At 49.7% G+C, this 14,424-nt stretch overlaps 1 protein-coding gene across 5 annotated transcripts in view; it reads left to right on the top strand.

The window, feature by feature from the left end:
- The window catches only part of USP25 (ubiquitin specific peptidase 25), an 87,501-nt gene that overhangs the window by 17,963 nt on the left and 55,114 nt on the right, over positions 1–14,424 (top strand). For all 5 annotated transcript variants that reach the window (XM_066599114.1, XM_066599111.1, XM_066599113.1 and 2 more), the window contains exons 4-8: positions 2,471–2,594; positions 3,499–3,661; positions 10,529–10,615; positions 11,178–11,315; positions 13,504–13,580. In XM_066599114.1, coding sequence (XP_066455211.1) covers positions 2,471–2,594; positions 3,499–3,661; positions 10,529–10,615; positions 11,178–11,315; positions 13,504–13,580 — 589 coding nt within the window. The remainder of the gene's footprint in view (positions 1–2,470; positions 2,595–3,498; positions 3,662–10,528; positions 10,616–11,177; positions 11,316–13,503; positions 13,581–14,424) is intronic.

Below are 14,424 nucleotides of genomic sequence, written 5' to 3'. Positions count from 1 at the left end.
TACACAGTGACTCCACCAGCAGAATAGTGAGCGCAGCTCTGGAGTATAATACAGGGTGTAATTCTAGATCCAATGCCAGTTTATGCCTCTCCATGCTCAGATTTTCGCTCTATTTAATGTGGGTGGGAGTAGCATCCCGCAGTGATGAGAGGAAGGGGACACTGGTTCTTGGGATGGGTGGGAGTCTCGGCACTCCGACTCCCACTGGACAGACTTTTATCACCTATTCCAAGGTGATAAAAGTTAATTAGGGTAAAACCTCGGGTGGGGTATGCTTCCATTTAGTGGGAAATGATTTGGATTATCCGCAAAGGACAATCCACGCCAAATTCTGCAACCAAAAATGAGACAAAATCGTGCCATTGGGGCGGATTTTAATGCGTATCTGCAGGTATAGTTCAGATTTTGGCGCGGATTTTCAGCAGCGGAAAATTCTCACCAAATCTACGATGTGCGGCCGTACCCGTACCGCTCTACTCCGGTCAGCCGCCATGTTCACATGGGGATGTGCAGCCAAGAAGAATAAATGATTTTTGGTGCTGCAGGAAGTTGCCGTCACCCGGCGAATGAGGTCTTACTGTTAATCAGTGATCAGCGGTGCCTTCACACGCTCGATACTCGGGCAATTGAACGTTCCAAGGGATGTTGTTGCCCCTTCGAGCCACATAAAAGGCCCTTTAGACACAGACTTTTTATGATTTGACCACAGATTGGGGTTGAAAGGACATATAATTACTGGTGACTATTTGATTATAAGGGAGATGGTTAAAGGGATTTTCCAGACAGCACCCGGGTCTGAGGGGTAGCCATTGCTCCGACCCCTGTGTAGTGGCTACAGTTTGTAACTGCAGGCTGGGGTCTCATTGAAATTAACAGGAGCTGCGCCTGCAAGTACAAGTGCCGGCCACTACACATGGGTCGGAGCCATGGCTTTCCCTCAGACCCTGTTGTATCCCGGGTGCTGCCTGGAAAACTGCTATTAAGTTCCTCTTATGTCTTGGCTGTGGCAGCAGTTTATAAGAAGTCTCTTCTTCACGCTACTTAGGTCTCTAATTGCTCTTTAGATCCGGCTCTTCATTCGTCTCCATCCAGGATGCTTCCTGCCGTCGGGGTGGGAACCTTCCCTGTATGAGACGGTGTCAGCCCGATATCCCGCTGATGTACGAGCGCAGTATAGACCGTATCATTGACACCCAGAGATTTGACAGGCTGCGACGTGAACTCCTTTACTTGTTGTTCTTAATTAGCTATGCAAGTCAGACCGCACCGCTGTAATTAGGAACCCTGAAACGAGTTCTGCCACAACGGGCTGCTACTTGTTATTGGGCCACGTATATCATAGTTCTGGCACACTTGTTAACACTACTGCCCCACACCCAGGCTCTCGTAATTAAAGGGCTGATCCCGCATAGTGGTGAACTATATATATGCCATATACACTGTGCTACCAAAAGTAGTTGGACCCCCTCCCCATCCCCTTATCACTTATTAGTATGTTACATGCCCTAAACCATGCTATATAAGATGCAGACCCTTGAAGGTGTCAGCCATAGTTTGTGATGGGAACTGCACGCTACGGGATGTATGGATTATTGCACTGTAGACAAGATGTCCATCATGAAGCGCAGTTCATCAACCAGTCAATAGTGGCGAAGAAGCGTCGTCATTGGACAGTTGAGCAATGGAAGAACATTCGATGTCTATTTGTAAACTATTAATGGACTATCCTTAGGATGGGCCACCAGTACTAAGTTAGAAGGGGTCCACCGCTGATCCGCTGTTCAATGGGAACACTGAGCTGATTTCTGCAGAACTTAAACAGCATCGCTCCCACTGTATTGGCCAGGCTTGGTATTACACCCATTCACTTAAATGGGAATCTTGCCTGTAATACCAAATCTGGCCACTGCAATGGGAACAGAGCTGTCTTCTACCGGAAAATTAGCCCAGTGCACAAACTGATGAGCCTGGTGAACAGCAGATTAGTGGGGATCACAGCGGATAGACCCATGCTGATCTACTCTTGATGGCCTGTCCGAAGTATAGGTCATTAGTACTTTACAACTGGACAATCCCTTTAAGAAAAAAATATGCCAGGGTAGGTAATGGCATACAAAAATAATCATTACTCCTCTACCCGTCCAGCATTGCTGAAACAGGAAGTGATATCAGTCATTGCTCGCACTGCAGCCAATCCCTGCCTCAGCGGTTGTGTGGGCATGTACGGCATGTGACCACTAAAGCCCGCCATTGGTTGCCGAAGTCTTGTGAGCAATGGATGTGATGACATTACTTACTGCTTCAGTGGGGTCTGGGTCAGCGGCGCTGGACTGGAGACATAGTGTGGGTGGAGTAATGGCGTTCTCTAACCTTGAGGCAAGTTTTACTCCTTCATATACATAATGTCTGTATAGTATATAGCGCCCCTTGTCTACAGTGACTGATGTCTAAATGCCACCTCCATTTTTAGATGTGATTGACCTGACTGGGGACGATAAGGATGACCTGCAGAGAGCCATCGCACTGAGCCTGGAGGAGTCAAACAGGACGTTCAGAGAGACGGGCATCACGGATGAGGAACAAGCCATCAGCAGGTCTGTTGGTAGCCCGGATGATCAGCGCTGCTGCGATCGCTCGTCCTCACTCGCCTCGCGTTACAGATCGCTGAATTACGTCTGAATCGGGACACTGACTAGTGGGAACCTCGTTCAGCCTGCAAGATGGCGGACGCTGTCGTGTATTCAATTAGGGGCGGTTTGAAGGCGCTTTTATCAAGAGTCTTACTGTAGCGCCATTCTCTATTATATTAAGCGTGTCAACTTGTGAAATAACTTTTTCACTTTGTAGCCTGCAGGAGTTGCTGTTTCCGCTGCTGTATAAGGAAGGACGTAGTCGTCGACTAACGCTTCGTATAGAGAGCAATTCCAGCAGTGGCATCTGGAGGCTGTAATTGGGTACTGCGCCACACCTATAACAAAACTGGGGACACGGCGCTACAATGATAAGCTTTGTAACCCAGGCCGTACTTGTATGGCCTACGTCGTACTCGCTTTTTCTGGAAAATTGTGGCATGTGCGATGTGTTTCGGCAGTAAAAACCCACGATTTGCAGCCACGTAAATAGGACATACCACGATTTGCAGCCACGTAAATAGGACATACCACGATTTGCAGCCACGTAAATAGGACATGCCACGATTTGTTTTCCGCGCGTGTTTTCATGCAGACGAATCTCGGCCGTCTGCATAGGATTGCGTTATCTAATGCAATCCTATGGCAGCGGGCATGGGCGGTAAATTCCACCGCGGAATTTCCGCCTGTCTGCAGGAGGCCATAGAGGGGTATTCCTATCTTGTCTCTTCTTGCAATCAACTAGTCCATAGTCTATCAGCCACCACTAATCTTAAGGAATACTGAAGGATCAGGCAAACCTTCCAAGGAGCATCTTAGTGGGGACGCCGCACCCGCGTATGAGCTAATGCAGAGTTTGGTTGTCTAGGGTCTTAGAAGCCAGCATCGCTGAGAACAAGGCCAGCTTGAAGCGGACGCACACGGAGGTTTGGAGCGACTCTCCCAATCCCTACGACAGGAAGCGTCAGGACAACTGTCCGGTGGGACTGAAGAATGTGGGGAACACCTGCTGGTTCAGTGCGGTCATCCAGGTGAGGACCACTTCAGTATTTATGGCTTGCCCAACCCCCCCCCCCCCCCCCCCCCCAAACCTCCCTGTATATATGTGAGCGAGTGTTACCTTGGTTGGTTATTACTTTCTATCTGAATCTCCTGGCCTTTTTTTGCTCAGACGGCCATGTGATCTCAGTGCCGACCGGCTCCGATCTGATTGTGGACTAGTTTATGGTTTCAATATCTGTGCTGCTGTTACATGATCCCTACCACAGAAACTGCTTAGAGAGGGACACTCCTACCTGATGATCACACAGCTCCTGTCACACGGGTATAATAGAGGAGATCACAACTCCTCCTCCTGACTGTATACTTATAGGCTGTAGCTTTATTTAGGTGAACATAGAAGGTAATGGTAATTAAACTGTCCCCCCAGCAAACGAAAATGGTATCGCCTCAGCCAATGCTGTGCTGATGCATCATGCGAGAGATATGAAATTGAAAGTAAAAAATGTCAGCCTCAAGATGCTGGCCGATAAGCATCAGACAGGGGGCTTCACTGCATGGAAGGGGCTGCAATACACAGAGGAGGCCTCCAGAGCGTAACAGGCAATTGGGCGAGGGGGGCAGGGATGGAAAATTTTCATATGATCAGTTCCTGCGCCATTGTGTCTAAGAGAAACAGAAAGACGAGACTCCAGGGGGCAAAACAGCACAAAAATTGGATCACTGAGAAGCGGAAAACCATTGTCTGGTCAGATGGATCCTGATTTTTGCTGCTCAGTGCGGATGGGAGGTCAGAATTTGGTACAAGCAGCATGAATCGCTGAACCCTTCCTGTCAAGCTGGTGGAGGTGAATTACTGGTATGGGGAGGGTTTTCTTGGCGCACCCTGGGTCCTCTGATACTGGTGGATGGACGCCCCGAGGAACAGCTGAAGTTCTGAAGACCAATGGAGATCCAACGTGCTCCTAGATGGGGGTCTCTGATTAAGTGGCCATTCAGTCTTTGGCTGTACTATTTCCTCGGGTCTTCTGGAATACTTCTCAGTGTTTATAAGCCAAGAATCCAACTTGTGATTGTTGGTATCATGGAGACCTTTTTCAGGCCAATCTGAATATTTCTTTCCAACAGTTAGTGATCTCGGTGTGACGGTTGGGCCCAGCTATGTGAATGGCTCCCATTTCCAGAAGTCATGGGGGTGATGGCATTGTGTACCCATAGCCTATCATCCGTCACAGTTGTGGGGGAAGGAGTCTTGCATGGAGTTCTATAACAAGATGACTCATTAGAGACATATAAAGGGACCTTGGAGATATTCATCTCATCGGCGCTCTGCCAAGACTGTAACCCAATGCCCGGCCTCTTGGGGGGTATCCGAGCCGCTCATTTCATGTTTACCAACTGCACGGCGTGTTCGCGGTCGCTACAGTCATGAGCCGCGTGCTTGAGCTTCATGCCTCCTTGTTTCGGTCCGCGTCCCGGATTACAGATGAGCAGTTTTAAGAGTATTTATTTAACTTGCCAATTTTGACTAATATGGGTAGAAGTTTTCCAACAGAAAATACTCTTTTGGTGAAATAGATGTTAAAGCGGTTTTCCGACAAGTTAAAGGGCTTTTCCAGATGGCGCCCGCTGTCAGGACAGGTATACATCGGGGACGTAGCAAAAGCCGCTTTCCCGCGACCTGTGTAGTGGCCAGCACTCTGAATTGCAGCCGCAGCTCTTTCTGAATGAAACTCCAGCCTGCAATTGCAAGCAGTGGCCACTACACGGGTTGGCGCTGCGGCTTCGGCTCAGAATTTGCTGTACCCTGACTCTGACAGCCGGAGCTGCCTGGAAAACCCCTTGAAAATTGCTTTACAACCACTCTGTCACTCCTGGTTACAACTGACCAGGACATGTGACTGCGACAGCCAATAACGTGCGACATGTCACTGCTGGGGCCAGTGATTGGCTGCAGCAGTCACATGTCCTTGTGAGCATCAACCGGGAGTGGAAACTTTTTTTTTTTTTAATTTAAAAATTATTCATATTCTCACAATCCATCATTTTTAGTTTTTTTGGGATGATCGTTCTGTGTAAAAGAGCCCTAAGTATAATGGTGGCTGCACACGGACCGACTGACTGCCGTCCCACCCATTTATGGCTTTGCTGTGCGCTTACACAGGAGCGATGATTGCTCCTTGAATGGCGGCCGACTACACCGTCCATCCGCCTCCATTCACAGTAAACATACAATTGTTCATAGATGAATGGCCGCCTAGAGGACTGTGTAAAGCCACCTTAGTGCAGTGCATGGAAGTGAAGCTGCCCATTGTCTTAATCACTTAACGATGTGGAGGTTTTGCTAACGATGAGTAGTTTAGGTATAGAGTAGCTTAACTACTTAAGATTCCATCATTACACCAGAACGGTCAGTAAGTACCGGCTGGGAGTGTGGCGCCACCGTCGGCGGCTGGGGGTGTGGCGCCACCGTCGGCGGCTGGGGGTGTGGCGCCACCGTCGGCGGCTGGGGGGTGTGCCGCCACCGTCGGCGGCCGGGGGGTGTGCCGCCACCGTCGGCGGCCGGGGGGTGTGCCGCCACCGTCGGCGGCCGGGGGGTGTGCCGCCACCGTCGGCGGCCGGGGGGTGTGCCGCCACCGTCGGCGGCCGGGGGGTGTGCCGCCACTGCCTGGGGTTGATGGATCCTGCTACACTAGATCTGTCAGCAGCCGCTTATTGTCTGCCATTCCCTGCAGGCCTCCTACATTTACTTCATCTTCACCATCGTTGTCGCCGCTAATTGGAGTCAAACGTCCCATCTAGCTGGGACAACGGTCGGCTAAACGACCACACGAGCGCTGATGTCACCGCTGATGTCACCGCTGAGGTCGTTGGCGCTCATGCAGAGCGTTTACACGGACTTCACTGCTGGATCGCGGGCTTCTCGCCTTCTATATGAAGCGCTGAGCGGGGAGCGTTTACACCCAGCGAGGATCCAGCCATGGTTTTTAGTTGGTGATAAGGAGAAGTGATCAAATGGAAAACTTTTTTTTTTTTGAATTTACAATTTTTTCATTCGTTTGAGCAAATTTTGAGCGATAAACATCCCCTAAGAGGCTCCAGGCCCCGGGCTCGTCACCCGCCGGTCAGCTGCTCGCCTCCATTCCGGTCTGTTGATCCTAATATGTTATTTCGGTTTGTTTACAATAAAAGGCTCTGCTCCGCTGAAATGAAAGTGTCCACGAGTCCCGTAACAGATTGTAACAGATGGCGAGTCACGGAGCTGTCAGCTGCTTGTTTACTTCCACTCGCTGATTCAGACGCCCCTGGTGTTTAGTCTGACTTGGGTGGGTTATTTTGTGTGCGCACCATCATTCGCGCCGCGTTAACCGCGCATCACGAGTGAGCGATTGTGCAAACGGAGAAGATGAATGCAGCCACAATACTGTGCGGGAGCTTCAGAGAGCGGCGGCTAATCTGCTGATCAGCGCCGTGTGACCGCTCTGTTTATATGGCAACACGGCATACGGGCGGGAAAAACATCATTTGACCCGTGTTGTGTGCCAGTGGAGCCGACGTGTTTAACCCCTTAATACTCCGGCCTGCAGGCCACTTATCGACAACTACATTTTTTTGTTCTTGCCTCTGCATTTCAGCAGCCATAACTTTTTTTCTTAATTGAATCATTGCGATTTCTCCGCTTGTAGCGGGCAATTAGCAGCGTGCTACGAATTGCCCCGATTCTCCGCAGTCAGCCTTTCTACTAGATAGGCTGACTGGCGGAGCTTCGGCGCAGAATACTGCATCGGCCGTGGACAGCCGGCCTTAAGGTGGTATTCCTGGAGTAAACAATTGATGACCTATCCTCACAATAGGTCATTAATAGTTGATCGGCGGGGGTCTGCCGCTTGTGATCCCCGACGCTCAGCTAACTAAACTGCAAGCTTCACTTGGGTGAACACCATAGCCACTTGATTCAATACCAGGCACAGCGCCATACATTGTATAATGTTAGTGTCTGGTATGACAGGTCAGTTGCATTTTAGACTTGCCATTTGACCCAGGAATGTAATGGTACAGACCTCAACACTGCTGTCTCTTCAACCAGCTGATCTGTGACTATCCCAATCGGTGGACCCGGCTGATCAACAGTTGATGACCTATACGGAGGTTGGGTCATCAGTCGTTACACCTACAAGAAGGCCTTTAAACCCAGGCTCTTGAACCATCCTTGTGCCTCTATAGTGCGCTTCAAACGGCGGATTGACCCGGGTGCAGGGAGTCGGGACCACCCATGCGTAACGTCATGATGGCCTATCCTATATCCTCAATATTTGGTTGGTGGGGGTCCGCCACTTGACATCCCTGCTGATCAGCTATTTAAAAAGGCCATGGTATTCGGAGGAGCGCTGTGACCTCTTCATTGCAGACCACACATAGCGTCGGTGCCCGCTAGAGCAGCTCAGTACCATTGGCTTAAATAGGATTGAGCTTCTTGTAGGCCAAGTGATGAATGAACGTGGCATCTCTGGCCAGAGAAGCGACACTCACCCAAGTGCGCCGGCCTCTTCAGGGTGGCGGACCCTCGCCAATCTCATATTGATGACCTATTTTGAGGGCAGGTCATCAATATCCTAGTCCCAGAAGACCCCTTTAATATGACTACCCATCCGATACAGGTTGGTGGATCACTAGCTCCTCTCTAACCTTTCGTGAAGCTGATTAGGTAACCCTGAAGCATCATGTCTTCTTTTAGCGTAGGCCATTTGTAGCTTCCTAGAAGCCGGTGGACGGCGGCCAGCTTGTTCTTTTTATTTCATATCTGGCGGGGAAAACAAGTTGTAAATTAGTTTATTAAAAGCATTGGCTCGAACGGTGGAGGCACATGTTCACAGAGCGGGCACTGCCAACCGGTACCTCCAGCGAGGAGAGATGACCGAGCCCATTAGCGGTTGAGACCAACGGCCTCTTATTTTGACAACTGTTAAAAAGCAGCTGATGACAGACGGGTCTATTAGTGATCAGAAAGTAATACTGTGTGCATGTGACATGTCGTGACATGATGTGGACCCATTCCTTTGTCGTGACATGCTCTCCTGTAATATAGGCCTGATTGTATGGTTTAGGTGACTATATACCATTTTTTGCATGATGGGTTGCGTAGGCAAGATCCAAAATCTCCTTTGCGCTGGGAGGTATTAGGGGGTGTGTTCAGCCTGAAGATGATTTCTATTCACTGATAACCAGCGGAGATCTTGAATACGGTGAGCTATTGAAAAATCAAAGTTTATGCAAATGTAGAAAACTCTTCGTTGTACATGGACTGGCCCTTTTATTAGAGAGTCCGTACTTTCATGATTGGCGCTTCCCCGTATGGGAATTCTCCCCGTGACCCCGGAGTGCGGCATAAAATCACGTGACAAGTTTTCTGTGGATCAGTCTGTGTGAATCCACATTAGATGGGAAAATCCGGCGATCGAAGCGACTTCCAACGAGGCCGGGTCATCCGTGCTAGACTAGCCGGAGCCGCTGCCAACCGCGGGGGTTTTCTCATGTAACAGTGTGGAGAGTATACAGAGAATGGTGTGATGGAGGAAAAACATCCAGTGAAAGGAGATCCAGTGGATAGAAACAACTTGTCGCTGAAAGGGGTCAGAGGGGGATGTCAGGAATCATTCTGATGTACAGGCGCTGCTCAGACAAGTAGATTGCAGCCAGGTACAACACTGGTGCTCCAACTCATGTGTTAAAATTCACAGCTCGCCATTTTTTAGCAAGGATTGGCTATAACATCAGACGACCAGTTCCAGCGCCCTTGTTAAAACAAACAGGCGAGACTCCAGGGGGGGCAAAAGAGCGCAAAAATGGTATCACTGAGCAGCGGAAAAACATCTGGTCAGATGGATCCAGATTTCTGTTGCACCGTGCTGATGGCAGGTCAGAATTTGGCATAAGCAGCATGAATCGCTGACCCCTTCCTGTCAGCTGATCAGAACATGCCAGCACCGCCATCTAATCTGTGGCAACAAGAAGCTTCCTGTCCGCAGGGGCCAGAACGATTTAATCACCAAGTTGACGCTATGTCACAATGAACTGCTTCAGTTATGAAGGCCAAAGGAGTCGAACGTGCTACTAGACGCCACGGACATCATTGCATGGATTGTGAAGTCCTTGGACGTTGGGTCCTCCAGAGAGGATAGTAGATGGCTCGTCAGTCGCGGGAATGAGTCGAGATCGTCGTTATGTGAAGCGAACGAAGTACATGTGTCATCACCGCAGATTTCAATCAACACCGCCCAACCAGACCTTCCATTACCCATAGTGCATTGCGCCAACTGTTTTTGGTTGTCCAAATTTTGGTTGATCAGTGACTGAACCCATTTCTCTGAATTTGGCCCTGCACTGTGGGTAACGGGAGGTCTGGTTGGGTGGCGTTGATTCAAATCTGCGGCGATGACATGTCTACTTCATTCACCTGACATGATGACGATCGCAACTCGTTCTGCTCGAGAACGGCATCATTCACATTACCAGTAATGAAGGGAACTAATAAAGTTAGGTTAATATTCTCTGCCAGTCTGATGTATCGCGCACCAACCTTTGAGTTGAATCCAAGATGGCGGCATTCCAAATGGCCGTCATGTTGTATGTAATATTGACTCACCGTCTGCCAAGCCGTTTCCATCCTCCATGGCCGTTTCCACACTCTTGAGACGCCCGTACCGAGATGCCAATGAGAGCGATGAGCTTTTGTTTGTGGGGATCAGTTTCGTGTACAGGAGGGAATCATTCCGTGGTTTATCGGGCGCCGCATGTGGTTATCGCTGCATTCGCACCAGTGATTGCTGCACGTATTGTAGGATGGAGCCGTCAGAGCCGCATTGTCTGGGATTTACTTCTCCTGTTTCTTTCTCTTTCAGTCTCTCTTCAATTTGCAAGAATTCCGCAGACTAGTATTAAACTACAGCCCCCCCGCCAGCGCCCAGGATGTTCCACGGAACCAGAAGGTGGGTGTGCGCGCGCCGTGGGGGCTTCCTGTACAATCCAGCAGTTTGGTTGTCTGTTTTTTGCAGGAGGCGTTTTAAGTACAAAGTATGAAAATGTCAGAATAATTTGCATATAAAAGAGGAACTGTCATCAAAGCTGAGGAGCGCCTTAGTAAATACTGCTTGTCCAAACCAATCCCCCCTATAAGGAGTGTATGTGTATATGTCTTCACTCATTGTCAGCACCAATCCCTCCCCTAGAAGTTGTCGGATGGATGAAACTTTCTCTGTGATTGTAACTCTTATATAAGTCCGTGATTACAATATCAGAGCAAAAGGACCATTTATTGTGGAGAACCGACCCCTTGGAGGAAGGCTCCAGCAAAACACTTAAAGGGGTTGTCCTGCGCCGAAACGTTTTTTTTTTTTTTTTTCTATTAGCTGACGTGTACAATCCGCTAAATCACTAAACACACATTCGGCTCTGCTACATCTGTTCAGTTGCGACGCACCGTGGCTCTGTTGCTCGTCTGCTTCGATTAGTCGTTTGACATTGGAGTCTGAGTGATTTGTTCTCTCCTAGGAGCACCGGAACCTGCCATTCATGCGCGAGCTGCGGTATCTCTTCTCACTACTGGTCAGTTCTAAACGGAAATATGTGGATCCTTCCAGGGCGGTGGAGATTCTGAAGGACGCCTTCAAGTCCAACGATTCCCAGCAGGTGAGCACACCAGTCCTGAATTATGACACATTGACGAAGGGTGGCGGGCCCTGCGGAACATCCTTGTATTAAAGGGGCGGTCTGGGGAGAAAAATAACTTCATTGAAATCTGCTCTGCCGCATATAAAAGTCCTCCTCGCCTCACCTGATCTCCCGCAGCTTCCGACTGTGTCGGTCCCCCACATTACTCTACTCTTCGCTTGGCTCCAGCTATGACGTTCCATCACGGACTGCAGGCGGCTACCAGCTGCAGCAACTCTGGATGAGCTGCTGATTGACAGCATGTTCCTGTGACGTCCTAGCCGGTGTCGGAAGTACTTGTCACATCCTAGATGTACCATAAACTAAGTTCTAGTGCTTGCAGGACACGTCCCGAGGAGTCTGAGGGTTGGCTTCCTGTCTCCATGCTGGAAGTTGTCGCACTGTAGGCATGCGGGGAGGGGGGGGGGGGGGGTCTCACGCCTGCTCCCGGGGTTCCACTTTTTTGCTCCATCCATTAAGCAGTAAAGGATAATCCCCGTAGCCAAACGGCTCCATCTCAGGGTGGGACCAAACAGACCCCATTGACTGTCATGGAGTTTGCTTTCCGCTCAGCTGCGCGACTTTTAGACACTGCAGCAGTATTTCGAGCCAGATCTGCGACAGAACCTCCGAAGGATCGAACACAGATGTGAGACCACCCTGACTCTTCTTCAGCCGGCGTGTGTGCAATCCCATAGAGAACAGTATGTGTGCAGGTATACTGGCTGAGGAAGAGTCCTGCTCACAGGCGAAGCGACAACTTCCAGTGATAAGGGGGATTCTGGTGAGTGTATAAAGTGCACCTCGGACTCCTCAGGAACTGTCCCATGGGCCGTTACTTAGTTTATGATGCTTATAGGGCATGACGGGTTCCCTTTAAGCACACATTGACTGCATTGTGTGAATACGCCCTTTGGTAAGTTCACACAGGCTAATTCTGTGTCCAATTTTTCCAATGTGGATTTCAGTAAGAATCTGCATCGGAAATCCACATGATCGCTGGAGATCTCTAATGTGGATTTTCATTTGTTTGAGCCACGGATCCACATGCAAATTGAGGCCGTCCACACTGACTTCTGAACCATCCATTTAACGTACGAAGTTTGGAAGTGTGTCCGACCTGACCGTGTTAGGGGCTGGCGCTTGTGATTGCAGACATGGCTCCTATTGATTTCAATAGGAGCCGTGCCTGCAGTTACAAGTGCAGGCCACTACGCAGAGGTCGGTGCAAAGGCTTCTGCTCCGACCTTTGTGTATGTGCGGCGCTAATTGGTCAGGGTACTGAGCAACGGATCGCAGCTCATCATCTGTTGATGACCTATTTCCCTGGAAAACCCCTTTAAAGTCTGACATTGACTTGCAGTAATGCTGCCTTCCATTAGGTGGCTCTGTAGAGGCATTGTTCCATCTTTCTATTTGTATAAATTTCCCAGAGGAGCATGCATGGCCTTAGAGGCGCCTGATTCGGTGCTCTCCCTAAACAATACCCTTTCGTACATACCCTTATGCAGGCTTCACACGAGCGTACGTGTATTTCCACGTACACGAGTGCCGCGGTTTTGTAGAACAAGTGTTGCCGTTTTGCACGCACATTGGTGTATTTTACTGTAGTTCTCGTACGCTCTAGGCTGCGCGTTTGCGTACTTCCCCCCCCCCCCCCCCCAAAAAAAAAGCAGCGATGCCCCCAGTTATTAAAACGGCTAATTAGTCTAATGAGTTCAGATGTGTTCCTTTTCGAGCGCGATTCCGCAGTCTTTCACGCCCCTCCCATCATGTTGCGCGGACATTCGCAAATCGCCATTGACTTCTATGGGAACTTTTTGCGCAGGAAGATAACGCCTGCTGGGTGTTTTTTATTCTTTTGCACGACCGAAAGGTGCAGGAAAAATACTTATGTGAACGAACCCCCTGAAGTCAAGGTGTTCCATTCACTGCGTATTGTAGACGCAAATCTGCCTGTGTGAAGCCGGCCTGAGTATATATGCGCACGCACGGGGGATTCCTGCACCAGGTGTGCAGCAATGTACAGTACAAGCCATGTGGAGGCGCCATGTACACGGAGTGGAGGTTTCCTGCATGGAGACAACCGGCAGCCACAGCGGTGGTCTCATGTGGACGGCCGCCATATTGTCAGGCTCTTTCATCTGTTCCTTCCTCTCTCTTACAGCAAGATGTCAGTGAGTTCACACACAAACTGTTGGATTGGCTGGAAGACGCTTTCCAGATAAAAGCGGAGGAAGAAAGGTGAGATACGAGGTCCTGTATGTAAACATCTCTGTATATACAGGGGGGGCCACAGAGAAGTATCCCAACACCACACCCTTATGGAAACCTGTCTGTGGTGCCCCTAGCAACCAATCACAGCGCAGCTTATACTTCATGTACTGCTGAGGTAAAATGAAAGCTGCGCTGTGATTGGTTGCTGTGGACAACAACGATTTACTTAGCTTTCGAAAGTGTGTTGCCCGCAGTAACCAATCACAGCGCAGCTTTCATTTTACCTCAGCAGTATAACTTGCTATGGGCAACAAGTACAGATTTCCGTTTCGCCTCCTTCCATGAGAGAGCGGTGCTGGCCTGCTTCTCCATCGCCCAACCTGTATTCTATTTTTATGTGCATTAGCCAAATGTTCATTATCCGTGTAAGAAGTCGGTATGACACAAATCGCGCTCACCTGTGTGAATACAGCCGACCCCATCGAACCCCTCTAAAGGAGCTCCCCGCTTTGGGCAGGCCCTACTTGTTGAGAGTCCCTTGACGATAAGCTGTGACCTGTGGGGACACCTGGTAGTGGGAGTTCAGATTCCCCGCAGCTCTCCAGAGCGTCTGTTCACAGCAGGGCAGCAGAGGTATTCCAGAGGTATTTCCCCCCCTTCCCCTTCATTCAGTAGATGAGCGGAGCGCCCCCTTCTGTTGATTCAGTCTCCTCATCTGGCCAATGAAATTGTTTTGTAAAGTGTTGTTGTTGTAGTCGTTTACGAACCTCGGCGACCCTAAGTCCAGCAGCACACAGGCGGGTCTGATTCCACATGCGAGAGCCTGCAGTAGATCCCGACCCGGTGCCCAGCCACCATCCACATGAGCCTG

Source organism: Eleutherodactylus coqui, chromosome 4 (genome assembly GCF_035609145.1).
Source record: "Eleutherodactylus coqui strain aEleCoq1 chromosome 4, aEleCoq1.hap1, whole genome shotgun sequence".
Classification (NCBI taxonomy): domain Eukaryota; kingdom Metazoa; phylum Chordata; class Amphibia; order Anura; family Eleutherodactylidae; genus Eleutherodactylus; species Eleutherodactylus coqui.
The sequence above is the reverse complement of the archived record's forward strand: the minus strand, read 5'-3'. Positions and strand labels throughout refer to the sequence as shown.